The sequence below is a fragment of the Trachurus japonicus genome, chromosome 4, assembly GCF_045865225.1.
Source record: "Trachurus japonicus isolate A0001 chromosome 4, Traja_1.0".
Classification (NCBI taxonomy): Eukaryota; Metazoa; Chordata; class Actinopteri; order Carangiformes; family Carangidae; genus Trachurus; species Trachurus japonicus.
In genome coordinates, this window is record NC_140910.1 from 30,659,903 (window position 1) to 30,687,241 (window position 27,339).

Consider the following 27,339-nt stretch of genomic DNA (forward strand, 5'->3'; position numbering starts at 1 on the left):
GAAATTATAACAGAAAATACTTTCCCTTTAAGGCCTAGGTTTGTACAAAATAACATGATACAACAATGACAATGATAATAATCTAGTTAAAGCAGAAGTAAGTGATATATTTGTGTTAATATAAGTCTTAAATAGTTATATCTTCCGACAGCAATCACTTACATAGAGTGTTTGGACTGAAACACGGGTCTCTCCGTCCCTCTGCTCTGCTCTGAGCTGAGGAGAAAACATTTCTCCTATCCTACAGTTTTTATCCAATGAGGAGAGAGAACGGCATGCAGGGCTGTGTGTGCAGCCAAGGCAGCCCGTAACTCGTGTTTTTCCGACCTGTGAAGTCGTACCAGTTCGATCTGGTACGAGTTCACGGGTCAGAAGTTACGAGTGGCCGTTATAGTGACTTTTCACCGGTAAAACAGGTCGGAAAAACACGAGTGGGTTGCCTGGAACGCTACAAAGTCGTAAGTCGTGACTTGAAGCTGTAATTTACGGTTTCAAAAGCCTGCCTGGAACGCAGCATTAGCCAAAACGACCGGATCGCTTACTTCTGCTTTAATTAGTTATATTTTCTATCAGTTTATTGCCAGTGTTGTTTGACTGGACCATTCACGTCGTCGCCACACTGGAAGCAGCTCAACAAACCATTAAAGGATCCTTCACTGACTCTCAGTCAACATTTAGTTTAGTGTTTAGTGTGTTTATTTCAGTCTTATAAAAACAAATACAATGGACAAATATAAAGATATAAATACTAAACAAAACAAAACAAATCAGAACAAAAACACAACAAGCAATACAATTCACTTTGACCGAAAAGGTGTAGGCTGAAGCATCAGCTTATTTTGCCTACCCTTCTTAAATTAACATTTTTCGTTCACTCATTTTTAATTTTTTTACAGAACAACAAAAAAATAAATAAAACCCCTGCATATTCTACATACAGCAGTTTATAAGCACACTGGTATTTATAAATCAGTTTTATATTTATTAATAATATTATTTTTGAATAACTTTTTGAATCAGTTAAGTTTGTTGCACAGTTTGATTTCTAATTCTAGTTTATTCCATTGATTGACTCCTGTAATTGATATACATCTTTGTTTCACATTTGTTCGTACTTTTGCTTTTGTATACACATAAGTCCCTCTTAGTTAATATCTACTGGTTCGAGTCTGAAACATCCTATGGACACCATCTGGAAGCAGATTATTATTTACTTCATACATAATTTGAGCAGTTTTATAGTCCACAAGATCATTAAATTTTAAGATCCGTAGGTTTACGTCTGGTGCTCGTCCAAATATGTTAAAGGCTTAAGACTGAACCTCTGTCAACCTCTGAGTGAGCGACAGTAGGACACATCTGGAGATCGGTTTGTCTCCGATAGAAATGGACACAAGAAAAAAACACTCCAAAAATCCCAAAGAAACAAGATTAGTTTATAAACCTGCTCCTTATTCAATTTCCTGCTCTGACGAATAGGTTCAAAGAACAAAAAAGATGCATGTGAAGAGCATTAAGGAGAAAAAAAAAGAGAAAAACTAAGGGCAGCACATGGGTGATGAGTGAGGAACAGAGTGGAAACAGATGCAGCTGAGGAAGTGGCTGCCAACACAAACACTGTCAGAGACTCGCATCCATTAACAACGCACTTCCTAGAAATAGACGCAGAGGGTCGAGATGCTTTCAGTCCCCGGAGGAGGTTAGTGACATTTCTGACAAACGCTTCTCCCGACTTAAACTCGACGCTGCTACGGCCCATTGCCATAAACGCTATAGTTTTAGGAGTATAGGTTTGTTACCTTTAATTGTCGGTGCAAGCTGTTTTTAGAACGGCAGAGCAGAGCCGTGAGCTGCTCAGAGCTACGCTACGGAGGCTCATGGGATTTCTTGGTTTCCCTCGTCAAACTCATCAAATACACAATCCAACAACTCCAAAACGCTCTGGTGGACAAGTTGTGACCTGCACATTCACCACGCTATGAGATAATAACAGAATGTTACCAGACAGAGTTGTTTTAGAGGTAAATTCATGCAAAAACAGCTGATGCGCGTTGTCTTCAGGGACAGTTTTTCATCAAGCAGTCTCTGCATTTACCTCAAAAACAACTCTGTCTGGTAACCTTCTGTTATTATCTCATAGCGTGGTGAATGTGCAGGTCACAAGTTGTCTACCAGAGCGTTGTGGAGTTGTTGTATTGTGTATTTGATGAGTTTGATTGAGTAGTGTAACTCTGAGCAGTTCGCGGCTCTGCTCCACCGTTCTAAAAATAGCTTGCACTGACAATTAAAGGTAACGAACCTACTGCTATGACTATAGGGATTATGGCCATGGGCCAATTTGCCAAAATGTTGAACTATCCCTTTGGGTGAGTGAAGTAAGAGATTTAGCTTCACACAGACCAGACTTAAAAACACAGGAGCATAAATCAAAGAAGAGAATTTGACCATTAATGTGCATAAGGCGGCTTGAATCCAACAAGAATAGTTTCAAATCATGAGCTAATTATTTATTAAGTTGTATAAAAAATGGTTTTCCAAACATCAACAAGAAGATGAGCAACACCTGAACATGTGGAGATGATCTGCAGGAGTTTATTTACATGTTGCACAGCTGGAACCGACAGCATGTTTTGGAAAATCCTACGTGGTCTAGTCTGAATGTGGACGTGCAGCAGGTAGATCAGACCGTCAAGCTGCAGATCTGTTGATGCATTAAAACATGAAACTATACAGCAGCATTGTGTTTGTTCACTCAGAGTGTCATTAAAGGCCGAGGGTGTGGCTGAGCACACACACAGGAAGCTGATTGTCCACTTAGTTCCTCGTTAAAAGCTGAGTCTCTGACACCAGGAGCTGCTCTCAGAGCCTCGGGGCTTTTCATCCACACAGAGACAGAAAACATCAAATCTGTCTTCATGTGAGAGAACAGAATATTCTGACATTTCCCCGGTGATGTCTGAGGCTGACAGCTCTGCCCACCGGCTCTCAGTCCACACAGCGGCCTATTAAATGTAACAACATCACATTGTATTCATGTGTGTGTGTGTGGAATCCAGAGACTATACTGATGTATTTTCCCAGCTTTAATTGTCGGTGCATGTTGTTTTGAGATCGGTGGGGCAGAGACGTGAGCCGCTCAGAGCTATGCTACAGAGGCTCATGGGATTTCTTGGTTTTCCTCATCAAATACACAATCCAACAACTCCACAACGACACAAGTTGTTTTAGAGGTAAACGCAGCCGGAACTACATTCCAGACACGGCTGCTGGGCGGAGGGATTTCAAAAGCACCAATAGTTTTGAGTATTTGCTTCATGTGTCGTAATGTTACATAATTATACATGATTATCTCATAGCGTGGTGAATGTGCAGGTCACAACTTGTCCACCAGAGCGTTGTGGAGTTGTTGGATTGTGAATTTGATGAGTTTGATGAGGGACAGGGGACCTGTACCGTTCACCTCCATTGTGTTCACTGAGCAGCTCACGTCTCTGCCCCGCCGATCTCAAAACAACATGCACTGATAATTAAAGGTGATGACCCTACTGATATGACTATAGAGGGATTATGGTGAGAGGAGAAGTTGATTAAATGTTGAACTGTCCCTTTAAAGTTCACAACAGAAGGATACAAAGAAGAATTTACAAGTTTCTCACCTCGATGAAACTTCTTTACATTTTGCACAGGACGATGACGATGGACGATGAAGTGGTTAGATCACGGAGAAAGGTCAAAGGTCACGGTGATCTCACAGCTCAGTCAGTCGTGGCCTCGTCGTGAACATGATATCTCTGTAACGGTTTGTTCCAATTTGGCCCCAAACCTCTGCTGGGATTCACTCGGTTTTGGAGGTCAAAGGTCAAAGGTTGTGAAAAGATTTCATACCAAATGTGGATGTGATCTGAAAATGGTACAGAAGCTAATTTCTGTGTGTGTGACTTTTACTGCTGCTTATTTTGACTGTGTTGTGTGTTTTGTGGGTCAGAACCACTTCCCTCCTCGCCATCTGGTTCGGGTTAACCGGGCTGAACCCCGCACATGACCACAGACCGATGACACCCTTCCTCTGTCTGTTTCCATATGTCAGTGTAGTTTTACTGCAGCGACTCTGACATATACAGAGCGTTTAAAAACACTCATGTATTAGTTCAGCGGTCGGTTCGTCTGTCTTTGATTTGGACTCGGCTGCAGGAAACAAGAGAAGACGCTCGCTCTGCATCGACGTCGCTGCATGAGCTGCTGTTTACTCGACAGCTAATGAATATCGGAGGTTGATGCGTCTGTCAACTTCCATTTCAGTTTAATTACTTTGTCACTTTTAATCTGTCCTTTTGTGTTTTTGTATCTCTCCCGTGTTTGTCTGTGACCATAGTAGCTCCTGTCAGTAAAAGTCGTATAAAGTCCGTTTAACCCTCCTGTTGTCTCTGTTCCTTCCCTCCATCCTTCCTCCATCCTTCCTTCCTTCCTCTTTTGATCCAGTTGACCTGATCTGTACCCTCCCTCCATCTTTCTTTCCACAATCCTTTTCCCTTCCCTTCCAATTCCTTCATTCTTCCTTCTTCTTCATTCCTTGAACGAATCTGTTCCCTCCCTTCCTTCCCTTTTGACCCAATTAACCCAATCTGTTCCCTCCCTCCTTCTATCTTTCCTTCCTTTTCCCCTTCCTTCTTTACTTCCATCTTTCCCTTTGGTCCTTCCTTCCTTCCTTCCTTCCCTTCATCCTTACTTCTTCCTAACTTTTTGACCCAATTTGGTCCCTCCCTACTTCTATCTTTCCTTCGTTTTTCCCTTCCTTCCTTCCTTCCTTCCTTCCCTTCATCCTTACTTCTTCCTAACTTTTTGACCCAATCTGTTCCCTCCCCACTTCTATCTTTCCTTCGTTTTTCCCTTCCTTCCTTCCTTCCTTCCTTCCTTCCTTCCTTCCTTCCTTTCTTGACCCAGGAGGGTTAAATGACAGCATCGTTTGTGACTTGACAGCCGGGTTATATAACAGACAGGACCGTTAATGAGGAAGCTATTTCTTGTTCTGTCCTGTGGAGGTGTCTAACAGGCTTCAGGTGCAGAGACCAGGCTGACTCTGACTCTGACTCAGACGAGCTGCTGCTGCTGCTCCACTGCGTCTGGACAATGGGAGTTCAGTGTATTTGAGTGGAAACGACTGTGCACAGAGTTCATTGTGTTCCAGCTGTTGGTGCTTTTGTGCAGAGATTGGATGGTTTCTTTGTTGTTGCTTGGTCTCCAGGCTCCGTCCTCTGCTGTTGCTCAGGTTTCAGTCCTTTCACCTGCACAGCTGTGATTTTGTTTTTATGTCTTAAAATCCTAAAAAAAAAAAAAGTTAATTAAATTTGCCTCTGTCCAGATGTGCAGCCACGGCGTCCTCTTACTGTAGCTCTCACGGTCACTTCCTGTTGTGGCGGCGGTCAGTCAACCTTGGGGGTCAGATGCACTACTCGTCTCAGAGGGGTTGGCCACTCTCAACAACAACAACAACAACTACTACAACTACAAAAACAACAACACAGAGAGTGTGAATCAACTTTGTTGCTATGACGACGCCTGGCTGCTTTGATGATTTGTGACCTGAGGGAAGGAGCACATCAGTCAGGTGACACAGGAGACAACTGATCAGCAGATAATCAATATAGCTGTTTTTTATTTTCCTTTTTTTCCTCCTCCAACAGACTTACAGTATCTCCTATAGGGACTGGATGTCAATATTGATTGACAGCTACAGTAACCAATAGCGTGCAATGAGATTAGACAGTAGAAAACACCATTTTCACCTCCACCAGCCGACCCTAATAGATGGATGAAACGGAGGAAGATGAAGAGGATGATTTGGATGATGAAGACGTTTCTGGAGTGAGAGCGTATATGTTTTGAGCTGATAGCTGAACGTAGCACACGCATAAAACAAACATACGTCATTACAAGCTAAATGCAGCAGCTATACAGTAGCTATATCAGCTGGTGATAGTTGGCAGTAACTCAATTGTGGGCAAATGTCATGATGGTCATTTCTGGTAAGTGCACAACAATGACGTATTTGATCTGAGACAGCATGGTACTACATGGAAGTGTGTTTGTCAACAGGGAACAATAAAGGGGACAGAAAATACAGCGTCGGCCCAAACTATGTGGTTGCGATGGTGACTAGAAGAATTTATAGTATGAGGAGGAACGTAAACATCTGAGAAAAGGGGACCGTCCATGAGCAGAGGGATGAGTTTTACAGGTTCGGTCTGGCAGGTCCAGCAATAATTAGAAGCAACACGACCCACAGACCAGTGGTTGTTAAAGGTGTACAGAAAAGAAAACTGAATTTGAGCCCACTCTGGATCATAAAATTAATGTGATAACTCATCTATCAGACGATGTAGGCCAAACTTTGTGCAAAATTCTATTTTTGAGTAAATCCGGGATGAAAGTGTGTATTTTTTTTTTCGCATTGGATAATGCAGGCGCACGGATTATGCGTCAGCCTGTACACGATTCACCAGCCACTGATATTGGATCTGTCATCCGTCATTCAAACGTCTGAGACACGCACACACACACGGAGCTCGGTCTCGCCCCAAACTTTGAATATCCCGCCCGCTCGATAACGACCAATCAAATTCGTTTTCCTCACTCGGGTAAACTCGTGTTGCAGCTCGTGACAACTCGGCGCGACAAACAGGACAAACGGCCATTTCTGTACACCTTTAAGGGGTTAAAGGTGATGAACCTACTGCTATGACTATAGGGATTATTTGATTTGATTTGATTTGATTTGATCAACTTTATTAATCCCAGAGGGCAATTCTGTTCGGCAGTCCACCAAGAACAATAATACAAGCTCATCCACAGCAACACATCAATACAAACTCAACAATACAGACTCATCCACATTCGTACATATGCACAGGTGCCAGTTTGTATTTACAATGTCAGTGGAAGCAAAAGATGACCTTTGTCTCCCGTTTGGCCTTCCAGCGTGTAAAATAAAAAATAAAAAATAAATAGATCAATAAATAAATAATCAAAAATAAAGATAAAAATTATTATTTCCACAAGCTTATTATGGTGAGAGGAGGATCTGACTAAATGTTGAACTATCCCTTTAAAGTACATGAATGCATCACAACAGGACGCTAACGGGAGCACGTCAAAGTGGTGTTCACCTCACAGCTGCAGCTCTGATCCAACGTGGATCGACACTTTGTATTCTCCGGCTCCAGTCGTCTCTCACCTGTTCTCTTATCAGCTCGTGCATCGTCTGCTGATCTGGAGTCAGCTCGTCCAGCTGCAGCTCGTCACTCAGCGCGCTTCTGTTGCACTAATTACACTTCACGCACAATATTGTGAGCGAGTGTCCAACCTTCGCTTGGCAAACAGGCGCTCTTTTATCGCTCTGTCAGATAACGTCATTCTCACTTCTTGTTGTGAATGACCACGACCCCGTCGCCCTCTGCTGCAATTATCAAGCTGCTCGCAAAAGTTGATGTACGACTGAAGCCACAAATTAATTAAAGGGGGGGGGAGTGGATCCACTGGCATAATGAGGTTACATAACGAAATGACAAACGAGTCTGAGGCTTGGGGGTCACCTGGGGAACGGCAGGATAATTGGTGAGTCACTGTCAGAGCTTTATTCAGCCCGGGCGTAGATTCATATATTTCAGCAAATTTCAGTTTGACCTCGCCGGAGCAGGTTAGAGGAGATGGACATCTCTGCAGTTTGTCTCTGTCACTGCACAATATGTCGCATAATGTGATGATAATTTACAAAAAGTGATAAAGAGGAGCTGTGGGAGATTTGTACCTTAATTAAAAAGCTTCAGAGTAGCTGTGATAGTTAAATGACTTGTTACAATGAGAACAAGCTTCTGTTCAATACCCAAAGTCCATTTCTTTACATTGTACTGTAATTTCATTGTTTTTCATATTTAAAGAGGAACTATGCAGGATTTCTACCTTAACTCTGCTACCTTTTTACTCTTAATTAAACAGCTTCAGAGTGATTGTGATGGTTAAATCAATGACTTGTGACTTGTTCCAGGGAGAATGGAGGCTCTCTGCCTTCCACCTACTGTAGCTTCTCTTGGCATCCAATCCAGGCGACGTGAACTCCTTGATTTATTAAAGGTTGAGTCTGGAGTTCTTTGCCCCCAAAAAACCCACTAGACTTATACAAATGAAATCCGTTTTAACCATCACCAATGGGCTTCTAGTCCTGCGTGGCAGTGACTGTATCTGCAGCACCCCCTCCCTGCCTGTATTTTGGTATTTTGCTCTGTTTTGTTGTGCACTTGGACGTTTCTGGGTGGGGAGTAGTAGAGTAGCCTAGTAGAACAGAGAGTCTGTGTTTTCTCTCCAGCCAATGACGGAGCTCAGGTGAAGCTACAGCAGAGTAGGAGGGCTCAGGGCTGCTAGCTGCACTAGCTGTCTCTGATGCTAACGAGTGCTAGCACATCTCTCACTCTCAGCAGCAGCAGTCAGGACCGCAAAGAAAAATAAATACAGTCTGAGTGAAGCGCTGGAGCCGCAGACCGATTCCCGACTGTCACTGACAACTAAAGCCTCCACTGGTAACAAGTATTAGGATCGTTGTAGTGAGCTAGCTCGATGCTAACTTCGGCTACTGGCAGCAGTTAGCATCCGCCGCTAACACCGTCTTCCCAATGTTTTGTTTACAAACTGCAACAAACAAAACTCTCTACCTTCACTCATCTTTATATTTTGTTTTACACTGGTTTATGTTTGGTCATTGTTTTAACTCCTCACCCACATCGTTGGTCACCTCCGCTCCTCGGAGACTTAATATTTTCACTTTTTGGACAATGAAAAATCTCTCCTTACCAAACCACTTATCTCCTCTGAAGTCAAACATCATCTTACTTTTCTACTCTCCCAGTCTAATTGTTATTTTTACTGAATGATAAAAAAATCTGTTCCACTACAGTTATCAGCTCAAATAAACGAGGACTGACTAACGCATCAGTCACAGACTCCATGGGCTCCATGTTATCCAGCCATGAAGTGAAGCAATTGACTCTCAAGTGCTTTTGATCCAACACTTCCACAGTAGCAGAAGTTCCCACTCACTCACTCATCCACTGCTGCTGCTGCTGCTGCTGCTGGTGTCCCGTCAGTGATGGATGAGCTGTTCCTGCACTGGTTCATTGACTCTGTCTGGAAATCCCAGGAGGACTCTCAACCGTAGGAGTGGATGCAGTTAAACTTGACACTGTGACACAGCAGCTCCTCCTCCTTTTAGTTTAATGACATTTTCCTACTATATTTTCCCAACATGTCACACGCTGTATGATTGCGAATGTCTGAGGATCTTTAAAGCACTGTGTGGGTCTAAAAATCAATATCTGTGTCCGTTTTATTGAGCGTGAAATATTCATGGAGGTTAAAACCAGTTGGTTGCAGTAAAAAGAAGCATGACGACACTGTGGATGATCAAAAAATAATCAATCAATCACTGAAAAATCATTCTGAAATCCAGTTTTTTGCAACAAAGCATTTGTGTTGTTTTGACAAACAACAAAATGTTCTGCTTGTAAATCATAAAGTCAATGTGAAAGAAGCAAAATGTGTTCTAACTACTGCTACTGGACTTTTATTTTGACAACCAAAATAGCTGTATATCCAATCCACCCCATCCAATCCACTTTATTTGTATTCATAGGTTGCAGTGACGTCACGTCGAAGGGACCGCCGCCATATTTGTGTCCGATTTGACAGGTCTCCTCATAAGGCAGCATGCAAACCGCAGGATGACAGTTTCTTAACAAAATGACAGGGTTTCATACATCCTGTCTGGGTTTATATCTCTATAACAACAGACTAACTCTATATTATCACACTTATTACACAGTTTATGAATTAATTAATTAATTTGAGACGTAATGTTGATCAAAGTCCTTAGTCCGGTCACTTCTCCGCTGTTTGCTCCTCACCCTCCTCCTGTCGACTCGTGTGCAGTTGTTTTCAACGAGCTTTTGATAATCAATCAGTAGATTGATGAATTATCATGTAAATGTTACGATGTGCGCATTTATGTAGTCCTGTCTGTCATAAGAGATGACGATACGGGACACGTTTGTGTCACGGACTCGCGGTGGCACAGACACAGCTGGTCACAGCTGTGACACTGCGCTGGCCCGTCCGCTCTGTCCGCTCTGATCGCAGGTTTGATTCCAGCAGCGGTGAGGGAGGCAGAGAGCCTCCACTCTCCCTCTAACAAGCTACAAGTCATTTTTCTAACATAACAATTAGTCTGAAGCTGGTAAAAATGAAACACAAGGTAAAAATCCTTGATAGTTCTTCTGCCCTGCTCCGCTGATCAGAGCGGCGTCCCTAGCAACGGCCCGTTTTACTTAGCAACGGTCTGTTATACAGAAATAAAAGACTGAATGCAGAATCAGTGAGTAATTAATAAGAAAGTAATCAAAATGCAGAATTCAATATATCCATGTTATTAAAAAAAAAGTGAATCCCCTCTTTTTGTGAGACTTGTCACAGCCCATGCTGCCACTGATAGACTGCCTGCAGTCAACTATTTATTCCGCCTATAACTTTAGGCCTACGTCTTTTGGGATGGAATAAAACTGCAGTCCGGGGTTTCTTTGGCGACTGCTATCACAGTCAACAGCACAATATAATCCTGGCATCTTTCAAATAACGTCAATTTTCGGTCTCTTGCTGATTTCCTCCTACTACTCCACTTGTTCTGGTAACGTGACGCTGTGATCTGTGCCCAGATCGCCCTGATTCGGACACAAATATGGCGGCGCAGAAACACAGTGACGTCATGTGAATCTAATGAATAGCACATAAGAACAACAAGGTTACCAAATAAAGAAAATTAATGTTAAAATACAGTAAATTAAAAGCATATAAAAGCAATAAGAAAAACATAAGATCAGATAAAACACTGAGAAATATAAAAATACAATAAAAGACAAACAGGGACCACACAACTCTCATGCTGTATTAAAATCCAAGAAGTAAAAATGAGTTTTTAGACGAGATTTTAAAAGTATCCAGGGTGGGGGCCATTTATATATATATAATAGTAAAATAGTTTTTTTTTTTAAATGAAGAAAGTGACACAGCTTCCTCACAAGTGTCCAAACACATCTCGAGGTCGTCACAGAGCTGCCACAGATGTTAGTTTGTGTACCTACCAGGCAGCGTGAACCTGAAGGCAACACGGTGACACAAAGCAGACGCCACACAGCGAGATGAATCAGCTCAGCCCTGCAGTGTTTATTATCCCAACCTCTCCAGACAATAAACCAGAGGTCCAGAGGTGCATGTACTGTATGTATGTATGTGTATGCGGTACAAACGCATGCACGTGTGTGTTTGTGTGGTAACCATACAGATAAGTGTTTTCTTGCGTGCATGCGTGTGTGTGTTTCAGTTGTGTACGTGCTTCCTTGCATGTGTGATCACATTAGAACACCAGATCGTCCTGTCAGGTTTTAATTAGCGGACGGCTGCTGCTGCTGCTCAGCGTCGGGGGGGTATGAGGGGGTGAGACATCCAGTGATAAGCAGGTTAAAACTGAATGAAGCTGCACTCCGGCCTTCAGACTCTGAGCCTGAACAGACCACGGCTCGTTTCACCGCTGCAGGCGACGGTGAAAAAGTTCACAGACATGAAAAACTCTGCATGAGCTGTCGCTGTCGATAGATTTTCTGACATCTAACGACCCGCAGCGTCCCGTGGGTCGATACTGTGTTAATCCCTCTGCACACACACACACACACACACACACACAGGAGGGAGGGAGGAGATCATTACTGCTTCCTACTGTTCACACACACGGGGCATTGGATCAGAACCACAAGGAGGTGAAACTGCTATTTAAGACAAACTGTTCACTGAATTTAATAAACTAGCTCAGTGCCCATTGAAAACTCTGCCTGTTTTTGTGCATACGTTCCTGCGGCCGTGTACCGTCAGAGGAAAAAATGGGGGAAAGTTGTAATTCTATTACTTTGGATAAAGTTACTATTAAAAACATGTGATTCATTATTGAGTCTTGAGTTTTTCCTAACACATTTTGGCAATAAACGTCCTCCTAACATGTGTTATAACAGATTTAAATGATTTAGTTCAAACTGTACATGTATTCGACTACTGTAAAATCAGTTATAATAAATCTGCTTTGTATTTGTAAAACCTTATGCTTCTGCGTCAACGCTGCGGTCGTGCACCTTTCGATGTTCTGCGTCGAGGCAACGGGTTGGTGTGCAATTCACCGCCATAACGCCAGGCGTAGCAATCCAATCCAATCCACTTTATTTATATAGCACATTTTCAAAACATGAAAGTTTACCAAGGTGCTGCACAGTGATTTATATAAAAGACATAGAGCCCAAAATGGTAAGAAAACGTAATGAAGATTAAAAATAAACATAAAATAGCAGCCAAAAACAGCAGACCAATCACTCACTGTGCATTGTACTCGACTTGATGCAGAAGCATAAAAAGGCTCAACTCATCAAAAGTTCGGTGTCAGCCTGTGTGAACCGCTGGTAGCCCGTGTTAGTTCGTGTCAGCTTGTGTTACTGTGCATTCGCAACAAAAGCTGCATCTTCAATGGACGCTGGCGTTCAAGGGCGTCCAGCGTGGCGGCGAACGTCGTGATGCAAGCGTCCAGAGCATCAATTTGAAGTTGAAAGAAGCTCATCTTTATGCAAAAGAGCAGCTAATTGCAGACCAGGATTCCCAAGGTGAGAGGAATTGAAAGAGAGAATAAGAAGAGAGCTCCAGTTTCCCGGAGCTGTGTGATGTCTCTTTAGTATAATGAAAATACACAGTGAAACATGAAAGATATACGAAGGAGTATTACTGTGCGTTCACACCAAAAGCTTCCAAAGTGTCAAAACGCTGGAAGTCAATTCATTTTCAATGAGAGCCCGGCGACACTGAGCGTCCAAAGCGTCAACAGGCGTCGCCGCGCTTCCAAAGCGTCCAAAGCGTCACCAGATGAGAAGTTGAGCCCTGGTTAACTTTAGGGTAATTAGCTATGACGTGGTTAAGCGGCAACCGGTGGAAACCTGTCAGAATAGAGATGTCCGTCGGCTGCCTTTTTTTTGTCCTCCGGCTCCCCAATGACCAGCGCGATTGAACTCTGACGTCAGTCACGTGACGAGCGGCCAAAGCGGCTGAAAATATTTGCCGTTTTGGGAGCTGTCTTGTCTGACGCCCACCCTCGAGCGTTTTTGACGCTTTGGAAGCTTTTGGTGTGAACGCACAGTTTGGGCCAGCCAAAAAAAAAAAATCTGACAAAAAAAAAAAAAAAATCATGAGAAAAAAAAATCTGGCAAAAAAAAAGGGCCAGGTATAAAATAAATAAATTGAGAAAATATCAAAGTACTGTAGTCGGTAGCCATGGCTGCCTCTACAGATGCCTTGATTAAGCTGTAGGCTACTTCAAAATCGGCCTCTGTAATAAGGATATTCTCTCTCCATTAGCCTCTGTTAGCCTGTTTTATCCTGTATTAGCGTGTTGTGTTGTGCCTGTGTTATAGGCTACCATGGTCTGGGTGAGTACTCGATTCTGATTGGCTGCAGGGCAGTCCATTAAAAAGTGATAATGGACACCCATAGAGGCATCCATTCATTTCTGATAATGGACACCTCGTTGGGCATTATCCCTTACCTAACCTACATTAGCCCCTGTTTGCCTCTGTAAGCCAGTTAATAATTTTTCCATTCCATCCTTCCTTCCTTCCTTCCCTTCGCCCATCCTTCTGCTTCCTTCCTTGACCTAATCTGTTCCTTCCTTCCATTTTTCTTTCCTTCCTTTTTCCCTTCCTTCCATCCTTCCTTCCTTCGTTCCCTTCGTCCTTACTTCTTCTTCCTTCCTCTTTTGTTCTAATTGGCCCAATCTGTTGCCTCCCTCTATTTTTCTTTCCTTCCTTTTCCCTTTCTCTTCTTTTCTTCCTTCCTTCCTTCCTTCCTTCCTTCCTTCCTTCCTTCCTTCCTTCCTTCCTTCCTTCCTTCCTTCATGCTTCCTGCCTTCCTTCCTTCTTTCTCTTCGTCTTTCCTGCCTGCCTTCCTTCCTTTTTTCCCTTCATCCTTCCTTCCTTTTTTTCCTTCATCCTTCCTTCCTTCCTTCCTTCCTCTTTTCCCTCGATCCTTCCTTCTCTCCCTTCGTCCTTCATTCTTTGACCCAGGAGAACAACATGGGGGTTAACCAACTCCTTTCTTCATTGCCTAAACCCAACCAATGGGACAATTCCACTTCACTCAAAGTCACAACTCACTCACTCAAAAATAGGCAAAAATATTTTTTCAGTCTGAGATGTGGCCTTCACTCTGGTATTTTTATTTTCCACTCACTGCTGATGAGACAAAGATGAAGAAGATCTCAGGACTTTACTTATCAGAATTAAGTGAAGGATTTAAACACTGATCTGTCTTTGGAACTTTAATAAATCGCATTCAAGTGTGTGTTGGCATCAAAGCTCCTGTCTGACACAGGAATGTAATGGTTTGAATTCTTCCACTCACAAACACACACACACACACATCGACACACTCACTGATTCATTTCAGGTGACAGATAAGAATCCACGGGGCCTCACTGGCCTCAGTGGATTTATCACTTTCTTATGGACTGGTGGATTTGCTGCACTATGTCAGACCTAAAACCAGGATCTGTGACTTTCCAGTCCTTTTATGAAAGCAGCATTCCTCCGGTGGAAAAAATGACACTGAAATGTCACCGCAGGACGAAATGATCAACTGTCTGTGATAAACAGCAGCGTTTTCAAAGAGTGGCCCATTTTAGGTTCTGCACGGAAAAGAGTCTGTAAAAGGTTGGTGGTGAATTATGAAGCCAAACACTTTTACTGTTTCTGGCTCCTTGAAAGAAAAAAAAAACATCTAAATCTATTTTTGGTGCTCTTACGGAGTCGAAAAGTAGGCAGTCAGAATTAACAGTAAATATTTAGGCATGTTTGTCTTCGCCTTTCACTGTTAAAGTCAAATTTGCAGATTAGATTCAGTTTATTTACCGTAAAGTGGCGTCATGAGCCCCAAATGTGTTTCCCTTACATAGGCAAAGCTCTGCTGCGAACGTGCAAATAGCTGCAGTAAACAAGCTGGAGGTGAATCCAAACAGAGGAGAAGAGTTAAATGAGGATTTGACAGGTCAAATATCATGTTTTTATGACTGTTACTTTGTGAACACAAAAAATACCCCAAAAGAAAAAAATGCAACAATCATATCGGTTAAGCTTCGTCAATCAGAAAAAAGCAAAGGAGCCACAGGTCTGAATACACCCTCAGATCTGAGGCTTAGAAGACGAATTCAGCTTTTTCAGACAAAAAGGACAAGACTTCATAACAGCTACATGTACACTAAAGTTAGGGATAATTGACTTTCGGATGAAATTTATGGAAAATGTAAAAAGTTAATGCTACAGTGATATTATCCGGCGATATTGTCCACCGGCGTTATCGGGTCCATCGCAAACACAACAAAGTAGCCTACAGCTCATGGTCCCACGAAAAACAATAAGAACCGGACATTTTTATGAATGTATATGAACAGAGATGTTATCGGTACGTATTAAGTTTGTTTATCTGCTAATCGATGTAAACACAGTTAACGCTAAGTAGCCGCTCGGCTACAGGCAACGTTAGCTGCCTGGCTAACAGCAGCTAATGCTCATATCAAACATATCGCTGTCAAAACGTAGTTGGCGGTCACGGCGAAGATGGCTTCCTTTTTTCTTTTTTCAGCCGAGTTTAGACTGAGAATTGTCGCTAATTAGACGGACTATGTCGGGTCCGGTGTTCAACACCCGCAGGTCAGACCAGGTTTTAATTTTCAGGTCCTTTTATAACTGTAACAGCAGCAAAGACAAGAGCAGCTCCTGGATGGAGAGTGTGGCTCTGATTTCTTTGGAGGCACCAGAGTTGAACCAGCACGGCTACACTCTCTACTCTATTTGAATTAAATTAATTAAATCCCTTTTTTACTCTCAGAGATGTGTCATGGAAGAAAGCGGTACCTAGATTCACCGGTTCTGCTACAACTTGTAGCCTACCAGCGCTTGGGCCCGGAAATTGAATATTTGCCACGTGTGACGTCACACTTGACAGCCGGATATCATGAAAGTGTTGGATGGTAATTTCTTCATCTCCAACAACAGTGGTGGTTGTAGCACAACAACTAAAACATGTCAATGTGACAGTAAGTTCTCATGTGGCCAAAGGACAGTTGTGATGTTTTTGTGGTTCATCACCTTGTTAGAGAACAGCATGTTATGTTATAAGGACTGAAACATTGAACAGTTGGACATGTGCGTTCAAAAGTTTAGAAAAGGTCAAAGTCAGTTTACCTCTAGAGGTTATAGTGCGTTTTAGGTGCATTCTGAGATTTCATCCCAAAGTCCAATATCCCGATTTGAAGGTGGACAAATGGACATGTTATAAGTAGCCTACAACATTGTCCTTCACAGTTGCCATAGTCTCCATCTTCACTTCAGATCTCCAACTGTCGCCTAGCAACCTGAGCTTGACACCGAATATCTATACCTTATTTTATTTTTTTTACCACTTGTAGCCAGGTTAAACTTATTCATTGTGTGATTCTTTATCATTTTCACGAGTGGTGGTGGTGGTGCACAGTGAGGCAGGAAAATCAGGTCACAGTTTGAAGGATCCTTCAAAACGCAGTCGTCATTAAACGTAGAGTTGTGACCTCTGGAGCTGAAGGGTGTTGGTTAGCTGTCGCTCCACCACTTGCTGCCAGAGCTGCTTCACTGCTGCTTGACCCCGATCCTGGATCTGATCTCTCAGATTGGTCCAAAAAACTCCTTTTATGCTGAAAACTCTCGACAAGTAAGAAAGTCTCTTTTTTGTCGTCTCTTCCTTTCTTTACATCATTTTTTTTTTTGCAAACGAGCAGCAAGAGTTGTTTGTTTTTTTTGACTGGACTCATGAAATAATGTCGTAAAAATGTTCTTTCATTTGTCTCCAAACCTTCGTCTGCTGGTAATTTGATAATATCTTTAGATTTTAATATGATCATTAATGATGTAATCATCTATTATCCTGCAGACGTTATGCAATCACCTCCGGAGATTGGAGTCCGCCTCATGTCTGCTCGTTACAGATGATTACCATGAGATTAGGAAGGTACAGAACAGAACAGATCAGGAGAATGTTTTTTGTTCTTTTTTCCTTGATGTGAAATCAATTCAGTAATTTCCCTCAAGTAACTTCTGAACTGGATGCAGAGCTGAAACTCACTGGTTTACAATCTACAAGCTGAGCTGCTGCTGTCATCATCTGTTTGAAAGCTGTTTGGGTGATTTCTTGCTGCTTCTGCCATGATAGCGCTAATCCTCCCACACAGGCGTTCGCATCGACTTCTTTTTAACGAATGGGGAGTAGGCACATTTGTAGTTTTTTTCTGTGGAGGGGTTCCTACCATCGAATCCCAGAAGGGCTGCATAGTGCATACTGTTACTTTTTTTGTCTTGTATATTATGCTGCGTTCAAGACAACTCGGAATTCGGAAAAAAATGAGCTCAGAGTTGTCAAAAACGAATTGAACGGCGTCGAACTTGGAAATTACAGGTCGGAAACTTGGGTATCATTTCAGAGCTCCAACTTTCCAACTTGACATTACGACAACATCAAAACATGGTGGACCTTGTCTAAACGGTTAGAATATATATTTTTGAATATTTTTTGTGTATTATTGCAGTAGCCTATATGAAATACGTTAAGCTGTGATTGTCATATGGTGTGAAATTGTTGTCCTCATATGTGACGAAAATAACGTTGAACTGTTATCAAGGCCATAACATTATATGTGCACTAGTCTGCGGCGTCTCCTCTCCTCTTCATTTGCCTCCAAAACAAACATAATTTACTGCTGCAGATATTTTTTGTATTCAGCTATGAGCCACAATATGCCAAACTTCCTTCGGGTATCCATGTTTTTTTCTCTTCCGAGTTCCTGCAGCGTGAACGCAATGATGTCGGAAGTCGGAAATTTCCGAGTTGGGAATTGCGACCCCCGAGTTGTTTTGAACGCAGCATTAGCCCACACATTATGTACAGTATTAGCCGGCTGGGGACACACCGGACACGGAAGCGCCGAGAAGCGGAGCCAGTTTCTTTCCGGCGCCCGTGTTAACCGATTGTTTCGGCGTCTGGTCTATTTGCCGCAAGCCATCGCGTCAAGCCGGGCAGGAAGTCAAACAAAGGAACACGAGAGAGTGCGGTCAATTTTCAAAATAAAACACTGCTTCAGAATGACGGCCCCTCAGAAATTCGGAATGGCGGACCGTTGGATTTTTTGTTTTTTCCCCCAATTTCTATTGAATTTTTGCAGACAGTACAGATAAATACATCAGTTACACATTATGTCGGGGCGTCTGCATTAGAGTGAAGAAAAAAAAAAAAAAAGACAAAAAGAGAACCCCAACATGAATCCCACTATCCCTCCCGACAACCCATGTCAGATGTAGTCATAGCAACTACAATTTAGTGGTTTAAGGTCAAAAGTTCAAACCAGAGTGTCACAGTGACCAGTAAAGTAAACCCTTTAACCAGTTAACGCACGCTGTACCGCCCACGGTACGGCTCCAGAAGGTGGCGCTAGCATCAATTACTCCCGAACATTTTTAACAGCAGCCCTTAAGCATATATATTCATGTTATACATTGTTAGAAAGCTTAGATCGCCCCGATCAATTCAAGACCACCCATGATTTTTTTGGTTGCTCACAGCCCTAACAGGATTAGCAGTTAGGTCGGCTAGCCGCTAAGCTAACGTATGATGCGTACATACCTTTCAAGTCTTCCCTTTATCCACAGCTGATCTACAGCGACCATCTTATGACACAAGACCGTTTGTACAGCTTGCCAAGTATCCATGCTTGTGAAATATGAAATCCGTTTCCTTCTAACCAAAGTATTTTCCTCAATATGTCCATGTGTTTAGTCCAATGCGTAACATAATACACGCGGATCAAAACAAAAACCGGCCCCGTTACCGCATTTTACGAGTTGCACGGCGATCTGTGACTACATGTGACTGAATGTTTACATCCGTGAGGTCTTCCTGCTTCAAACGACACCACTCAGTAGCCAATCGGTGGCGAGGATGGGCCGGGACATGTCTCGAAAGCCAATGAGGACACGTGACGATGAGACTGACAACATGACTTTGATTGACAGCTGCTTGAGCCAATAGAAATTGTCCGTGAAATGAAGCAGATAACCTTTTAGCCAATAGTCTGAGGTTTTCAACGGTGTATGACACTACGCCATCACGTTTGGTTGCTGATAAACAAACCCTCGTGTATCCGACGTGCGCGCCACCCGCTCCGCCGCATAGAAATACACAATGCAGATAGGTGTATAATTCTATAATCCACTGCTTTTAGGGGTGCGCCCTCTACTGCGCGCCAGGAGTTTAGCGGTTGTATTTTTTTTGTTTCTTTTGGTCTTTTGACTTGAAATTTGGACTGCAGGAAGCCAAGACCTGTGGCTGTGGCCTAATTGTGTCTATAGCCTGCTGAGAGGTCCCTGAATGTCTGTACCCATGTCATTCTATAGGCAAACCTATGGGCGGGGAAACAATTTAATCATTCTAACCTTTGCCATTTTTGTCAGTAAAGTCACAGAATCAAAAAAACACCTTAACAGTAATCCTGAGAGTGTTACCTTTACAATGATACCAGGCACATCTCTGAATCTTAAACTATGTGGGATCTGTGCTGCTCACAACTTGGGCATGGCGTTATGGCAAAAAACATGAAAAATAGGGGCGTGCATTAAGAGGTTAAATCTGGCGACAACTTTCACAAGAACTTGAGGATGAACTGATTAAATTGTCACGGTCAGGGTGACCCAGCAAAACATGTTGTTGATCATGCTTTAAAGGGATTTTTTTACAAATTTGGACTCAAATTAATTTGATTCTCATGTCAAAAAGTCAAAGGTCACATGACCTCAGAAAACTGGCTTTAGACTTTACAGAGAAATTATGCCAAACATTCGCACTAATGTTTCTGATACACACAGACTGAGAGGCGGAGGGGTCTGTTTGTCTCTTGTTTATTTGTCTTTACATCATTTTTTATTAGTGAAATAATCACAGTTACATGATCTGTAATATATGATATAAATAGGACAATGACATACTTTAATAAATATCTACATAGTTCACTATCACAGTGTACATTCTGATTCAACGTTTTCGCATGAAGGCCACGGAAATCTATTAGAGTGATGTCTGATAACACGTTTACTGTAAAAGTCCATTAAATGACTCTCAATCTAGACAAAGAATAAAAAACCTATATATACAGCATATATATATATATAATAACAACGTGCAACAGGAAATCAATGCTACAATATTTAAACATGCTAAAAATAAAAGCTCTATGTGTTTGCACAGTGCAGAGATGTTTATACAGCACAGCCAGTTGTTACTATGACTTTGTTTTTGAGATATACATCAGGTTTAAGATCAACAGCTTATACACTTGAAGTAATAAGAACACAGACATCAGCTCCATCCATCTGGTTTCTGTATAAACACAGTCATGAGTCATGAGGAAGGAGAGGAAAATGTAAAGCTGCACGACAACATGGTGGAGAATTATCACGTCTGCAGATCTGGTATAAAAAATAAACATGTTCACAATCAGCTGCTGAGGTTTGATTGTTTTTAGTTTTTTTAATTGTATTTTTAAAGGGACAACGAGGAGTTTCTATTTGGTTATAAAAAAAAGTTTCATATTAATGTGGATGAATCTACGCTACCCACACTTGTTAATGGCTCCATTTTCGATAAATATATCGTTTTGTCTCTATCGTTATTTTGTTATTTTAATTAATGGTGGAAATGCTGGGCGAGCCGACCAGTGTTTCCTTACTTTTGGTTTCGTGGACATGATAATAACGCTGCTGAATCGCCGTTTACAGTCGGAACTACGACGGTATCTGATCGTCTTCGAACCTCTGACTTTCATTGTTGATGAATGAAAACATTCTTGGCATCACTTCACTTTCCAAAACTCCTCGTTGTCCCTTTAAAATCTATCTTAAAAAACAACAACTTGTAAAAAGAACAAACTCCCTGAATTGAAATATGAAACTTAAAAAAACACGGTTGATGATTGTTTCAGCTCGACGTCTGTGTTTTCATCGCTTCCTGTCGAAAGAAGTAGAAGAACTCGATATTTCACTTTAGAGACACAACAACAACGTTACATGGTTGTCATGTGAACGGAAACAGGCCGCAGCTTCCTTCCTGTTTGTTTGTTTGTTTGTTTTAGGCGCCACCGGTACAGTCACTGTTTTTTATCTCCTTCTTTGCAGCGGTGGCGTGTGACTGGGACAGATCCCGGATCAGTTTGGAGCTGAGGAAGCGTCGGTACGAGTCTTTCTCCATCAGCAGGTAGATCATCCTCTGGGCCTCGTCGAAACACAACGGACACGCGTTCTCCATGTTCTGCCTCGTCACGTCTCTGGTCGCCGCGTCCAGATTCACCTGCAGCCAGGAGAGCGAAGGGTTAATGTCCAGGAGTTAACAAAGAAACAGACGTTAAAAGGGATAGTTCAACATTTTGGCAAGTCTGGGTTGCATTGTTTTATTATATTTGTCTGTTGGAAAACTCTACAGCCAAAGTTAATGGTGCAAAACTTGAGACATTAGCTGTTTGGTCTCGTGCTATTGCCTATATTCCTGGGCTATTTTAATTTACGCTTTATGCTTTTTGTCTTTAATGACAAAAATTCCCATAGTGATGCACACGGGTTAAAAAAATAATCCTTATGTTGAGTTGCAGATAAAACAAGGAAGGTGGAGGAGAAAACTAAAGTATTTATTTCCTAAATCTGAATCCAGCAGATTTTTCCTTCATATTATTCATCAACTTCCTGTGATAATGATCAAAGCAAAAGAGAGTTGGAAGCTTTAATCAGAGCAGCAAGTGGTCGGCCATTAGCAGCAGCAGCAGCTTTATTCATGGACAATGTGCACATGAATAAAGCAGCTCATGGTCACAATCAGCACCAGTCTTCACCTCACTGAAGAGGAATGTGCATTTGCATTAATAAGATTCATGAAAATGTCTTTGAAACGAGTCCAGAGCTGAAAACTTGTTCTTTTCTTTTCTTTTGGCCTTTTTTGGGAACATTTTGACACATTTTGTCCTGCACATTTATTCAAAGAAACGTGAACACACTATTAACTTATGTGTGTGTGTGTGTGTGTGTGTGTGTGTGTGTGTGTGTGTGTGTGTTGGAGGTGAAGCTGACCTCGTGAGGAGCGTCGGCCTCGATGAACTGCTGGTGGATCTGCTTGGCTCTGGTCAGCAGCTTGGAGGACGGCGTCTTCTTGTAATCTTCACACGCGACCCAGAAGTCCATGTTCTCCTGGCTGAACTCCGACCTCAGGAAGCTGGTGAAGACGGAACGACCCACTGACACAGGAGGAAGAAGAAGAATGATTTTAATATTGAGCCCACATTTACAGATTCAGAGATTTGACCAAAACTTTTCCGTCTGAAAACCATTTTATATCTGTTTCCAGGAGCCAGGAAGAAAAGATGAATAGTTAATAATCTACACTTTCATCTAGAGACATTTGTATAGATTCAACACACACACACACACACACACACAGAGATCTGAGACCACATTGCAAAAACTCAAAATCTTTCCAAGAATATTTGTCTTATTTCTTGTCAAAATGTCTCATTTCTAGTCAAATCTAATCTCTTTCCACTTAAAATAAGACTCATCACCTAAAAATGTACTTGTTTTTTGATCATTTCACTTGTTTCAAACAAATGTTCACTTGAAATAAGTAGAAAAATCTGAAAAATGTGTTCCACTTTCAGATTTTTCTACTTATTTCAAGTGAAAATATGCTTGAAAGAAGTAAAAAGTGTCTAAAAACAAGCTACTTTTTAATGTCATGAGTCGTATTTTAAGTAGAATTAGATTAGTTTTGACTAGAAATGACATTTTGACTAGGAATGAGACAAATATTCTTGGTAAGATTTTGAGTTTTTGCAGTGCAGGATGAGCTCAACTGGGAGCTGATGCTGGGAAGTGCAGCGGGAGGAGCCGACGGAGCCGGAGGTCAGAGCAGCTCAGCCGGTTCCCGCCGGGTTCGTTGCTCCCCTTTTTTGTGTCCGTATATACACACACAGTGTAATTCTCAGAAGGCTTCTGCACACACACAGACACACACATACACACACATACATCCACACTCACACTGGTCAGAAAGCCCCGAGGGGCCGATGACTATAGTGCCTCGAGACACGTAGCAGAAAACCAGAGCATGAGAATGTGTCGGAGAGCGTCCGTGTGTGTGTGTGTGTGTGTGTCTGTGTGTGTGTGTGTGTGTGTGTGTGTGTGTGTGTGCGTGTGTGTATGTGTGTGTGTTAATTTGAGCTCGGTCATTCAACCTCATTTGCACATTTTTACAATTTTACTGCTATGGCTCTTTTATTTTGAAAATCCTGCCTCATAAAGGAGCCATGAGAAAATCGATCATCATCTCTTTAGTGATTATTACCCATAAGGCCTTGCAACCATTAGCGAGGAATGTGAAGGTCAGTGTGTGTGTGTGGGTCTGATATTATTCCCATGATTGCAGCGTTGTCGTGTCACAGGAGAATTATGAAATTTCGGATGTTTGACTGTTTTTTTTTTTACTTTAATGAACCCTGAGAGAGAAGCTGTGATGAGCTCATGTTGACTGAGTCCTCTGGGAATTTTTTTTTTTAAACGAATTGAACACAAGCTCATGTTTCAGTTTTTTTAGGTGTGAAAGTTGAAACTCACCATCGCTCTTCACCACGTGGCTGAACGACTCCTTCCACTTCTTCACCTCGGCCGGAGTCGGCGTTCTGAAACACACACAGGAGCTTTTATAAATAAAGTTGCACACACTTTTTCACACACATACATGCAACTATATACAGTAGTGTCATTCAGTGTTTGATCTGAGGATTTTATTCAACTTTGGCAAATTGGCCCATTGCCATAATCCCTATATATCACCTTTATAGTCATAGCAGTAGGTTCGTTACCTTTAATTATCGGTGCAAGCTATTTTTGGAACGGCGGAGCAGAGCCATGAGCTGCTCAGAGCTACGCTACGGAGGCTCATGGGATTTCTTGGTTTCCTTCATCAAACTCATCAAATACACAATCCAACAACTCCACAACGCTCTGGTGGACAAGTTGTGACCTGCACATTCACCACGCTATGAGATAATAACAGAACATTACGAGACAGAGTTGTTTTAGAGGGAAATTCATGCAAAACCGCTGATGCGCGTTGCCTTCAGGGACAGTTTTTCATCAAGCAGTCTCTCTATTTCCCTCTAAAACAACTCTGTCTGGTAACGTTGTGTTATTATCTCATAGCGTGGTGAATGTGCAGGTAACAACTTGTCCACCAGAGTGTTTTGGAGTTGTTGGATTGTGTATTTGATGAGTTTGATGAGGGAAACCAAGAAATCCCATGAGCCTCCGTAGCGTAGCTCTGACCAGCTTCTTAAAGTGGCTTGCACCTACAATTAAAGGTAACGGACCTACTGCTAAGACTATAGCCTATAGCGATTATGGCAATGGGCCAATTTGCCAAAATGTTGAACTGTCCCTTTAATGAGCTCTAATAAGGAATCACTTCCTGTGATCGCATTTAAACAAAAGAGCTGTATTCAATATATTCTCTTTGTCTCTTTTTTCCATCACAGTGAACAAGCTGTAGAGGAGATGTGTGGGGGGGGTTTTTTCTTCGTTTTCTTTTTATCCTCTCATCCTCCCCAATCAATATCTGCAGCAAATTTATCTCAGCGTCCTGCGTCACAGCAGAAAAAAAGGGAAAAACCTGTAACTCAATAACGTCCCATTGAAGATTTCATCGGGCCGAGGAACAACGGCCATAATGAGAATAATTAATAGCTTCCAATAATCTATATTCATATAAATCTCCTGTTGAATGGAACGCGTGACAGCGGCCGTCGTGTCCTGAATGAATGGGACGAAACCACTTTAACAACGTCTGAATATGTTCAGTGGTTCTGAAAGGGAAAAGGTCAACGATGCCTGACCCGCTCCAACGTCTTCCTCTCAGCTCACATCTACGACAACTCATCACATTCAACAGGAAACAATCGATTGCCCATTAAATCAAAATGTATTTTTTCCACTCTCTGTGTGCAACTGGAAGGAATTTCATAATAAAAGCCCCGCACATTGATGCATTCACAATTTACTAAGCTGAGTCATGTCTGAAGTGATTGGTGGTGTTGGAATCGATGAACATAAATTGTCCTCAGACTGGAGACGAGCATCTTTCTAATAGGCTGAAACCACCAACACCCTCATGCAAAAATCCTCTTTAACACAACACACACACACACACACACACACACACACAGAAACACAGCTCCTCCCAAGATGCATGAATGGAGAATTAAAATCTGTGCCACTGTGCTTGAATTTACTTTCATTCTCAAGGGAACTGCAGAATAAACACAAACCAGACTGGGTGTATTACAGTAAAGTGAATGAAGACAGACTGAGCTCCTCTGACCTCTTTGCAGCAGCAGCAGAGTTCCTCTCCTTCGTCTGCTTCTGCTCCGTCGTCTGAGGCTCCGGCTTCTGGAGCAAGAAGCTGATTTTGTGCTTGATGTCTTTGGCGCTGCACGAAGAGACGCAGACAGTCAGATCACTTCGGTTTGTTTGCATTATTAATAATTATAGGAGGAAATGCACGAGCAGCAGCAGCAGCTCACACAGAGACGTTCAAGTACATTTTAACTGCAGTTTTTTTGCACCTTACCTTTTCAAGCATGTTGCAGGAAGTGTTGCAAGTCCCTTACACATGGTGACGAGTCAGAGGTCCAACGTCAGCGCTGTTGTCGTTGTTGTTGTCGTTGTTGTTGTTGTTGTTATTGTTGTTGCAGAGCGTCAGACAGAGTTTTTCCAGCAGTGCTCTAGGAGACGGCAGAACGGCTGTATCTGTCTCCACCCCCATCAGACGCTTTATACCTCCAGTCTGACAGAGAGCCGACCAATCACACCCAACACTGGGAGAGGGAGGAAGAGAGAGGAGGAGGGAGAGGAGAGAGAAAGGGAGGAAGAGGTGGAGGGGGGAGGAAGGAGGGAAGGAGGGAGGGAGAAAGGAAATAGCTGATATTGTAGAGCAAGAGCACTGCAAAAACTCAAAATCTTTCCAAGAATATTTGTCTTATTTCTTGTCAAAATGTCTAATTTCTAGGCAAAATTAATCTCTTTCCACTTAGAATAAGACTCAACACCTAAAAATTAACTTGTTTTTATACCCTACACTGTAAAAACTCAAAATCTTTCTAAGAATATTTGTCTTATTTCTTGTCAAAATGTCTCAATTTTCATCAAAACTAATCTATTTCCACTTAAAATAAGACTCGTCACCTAAAAATTAACTTGTTTCAAACAAATTTTCACTTGAAATAAGTCAAAAAATCTGCCAGTGAAAGCAAGTTTTTTGTGCTTGTAATAAGAAAGAAAAACTTGCTCCACTGTCAGATTTTTTCTACTTATTTCAAGTGAAAATAAGTTAAAAAAAAAAAAAAAAAGTATCTAAAATCAAGCTACTTTTTGTGTGATGAGTCTTATTTTTAGTATAATTGGATTTGTTTTGTCTAGAAATTACATTTTAACTAGAAATAAGACAAATATTCTTGGTAAGATTTTGAGTTTTTGCAGTGTAACCCTTATCCCTAATCCATTTTTATACCTATTCCAAGTGAAAATGTGCTTTAAAGGAGTAAAAAGTGTCTAAAAACAAGCTACTTTTTTAATGTGATGAGTCTTATTTTAAGTGTAATGAGATTTGTTTTGACTAGAAATGACATTTTGCCTAGAAATGAGACAAATATTCTTGGTAAGATGTTTGAGTTTTTGCAGTGTAGGGATCATGTGTGACCAAAACAAAAGGTGTTTTCCACTGAGTGAGGGAGGCGTCTCGAGGATTTCAGTAGGAGTCGCAGCTCATGTGGAAAAAAACAAAAAACAGAATGAAAGTGAGAAGAAATTAAAAATCAGAGAGAGAGAAGAAACGCTGCTGGCAGGGCGGAGGAGACAGGAAGGTGTTGTCATCTGTTTTCACTGCTCGGCCCACTGACGTGACTCTCACACGGAAAAAAAAAAAAAAAAAACTTTCTGAACAACACACAACCTGAGAGTCTTTTGCATCCGTCTCTTCACCAGGAAACCAGTGGATTCAAATCATGGAAAATATGAAAATACATTATAATTTGTCCCCAGTTGCATTTCT

General features: G+C 41.9%; 1 protein-coding gene across 1 annotated transcript; it reads right to left on the minus strand.

Annotated features, from left to right (window-relative positions):
- Positions 1-21,104: 21,104 nt before the first annotated feature.
- rgs4 (regulator of G protein signaling 4) lies at positions 21,105-26,026 on the minus strand. The gene is made up of 5 exons (XM_085775160.1): positions 25,861-26,026; positions 25,612-25,719; positions 23,850-23,914; positions 22,311-22,474; positions 21,105-21,540 (listed from the first exon to the last, which is right to left on the minus strand). The coding sequence occupies exons 1-5, from the start codon at positions 25,902-25,904 to the stop codon at positions 21,322-21,324; spliced, it is 600 nt and encodes a 199-aa protein (XP_085631286.1). The 5' UTR covers positions 25,905-26,026; the 3' UTR covers positions 21,105-21,321.
- Positions 26,027-27,339: the final 1,313 nt, after the last annotated feature.

Bases quoted from the DNA above. Each gene is read 5' to 3' on its own strand.
- rgs4 (XM_085775160.1), bottom strand. From the start codon at position 25,904: ATGTGTAAGGGACTTGCAACACTTCCTGCAACATGCTTGAAAAG. The intron at 25,720-25,860 runs GTAAGGTGCAAA...CTCTTCGTGCAG, and splicing joins CCTGCAACATGCTTGAAAAG to CGCCAAAGACATCAAGCACA. The intron at 21,541-22,310 runs GTCAGCTTCACC...TCCTGGCTGCAG, and splicing joins AGGCCGACGCTCCTCACGAG to GTGAATCTGGACGCGGCGAC.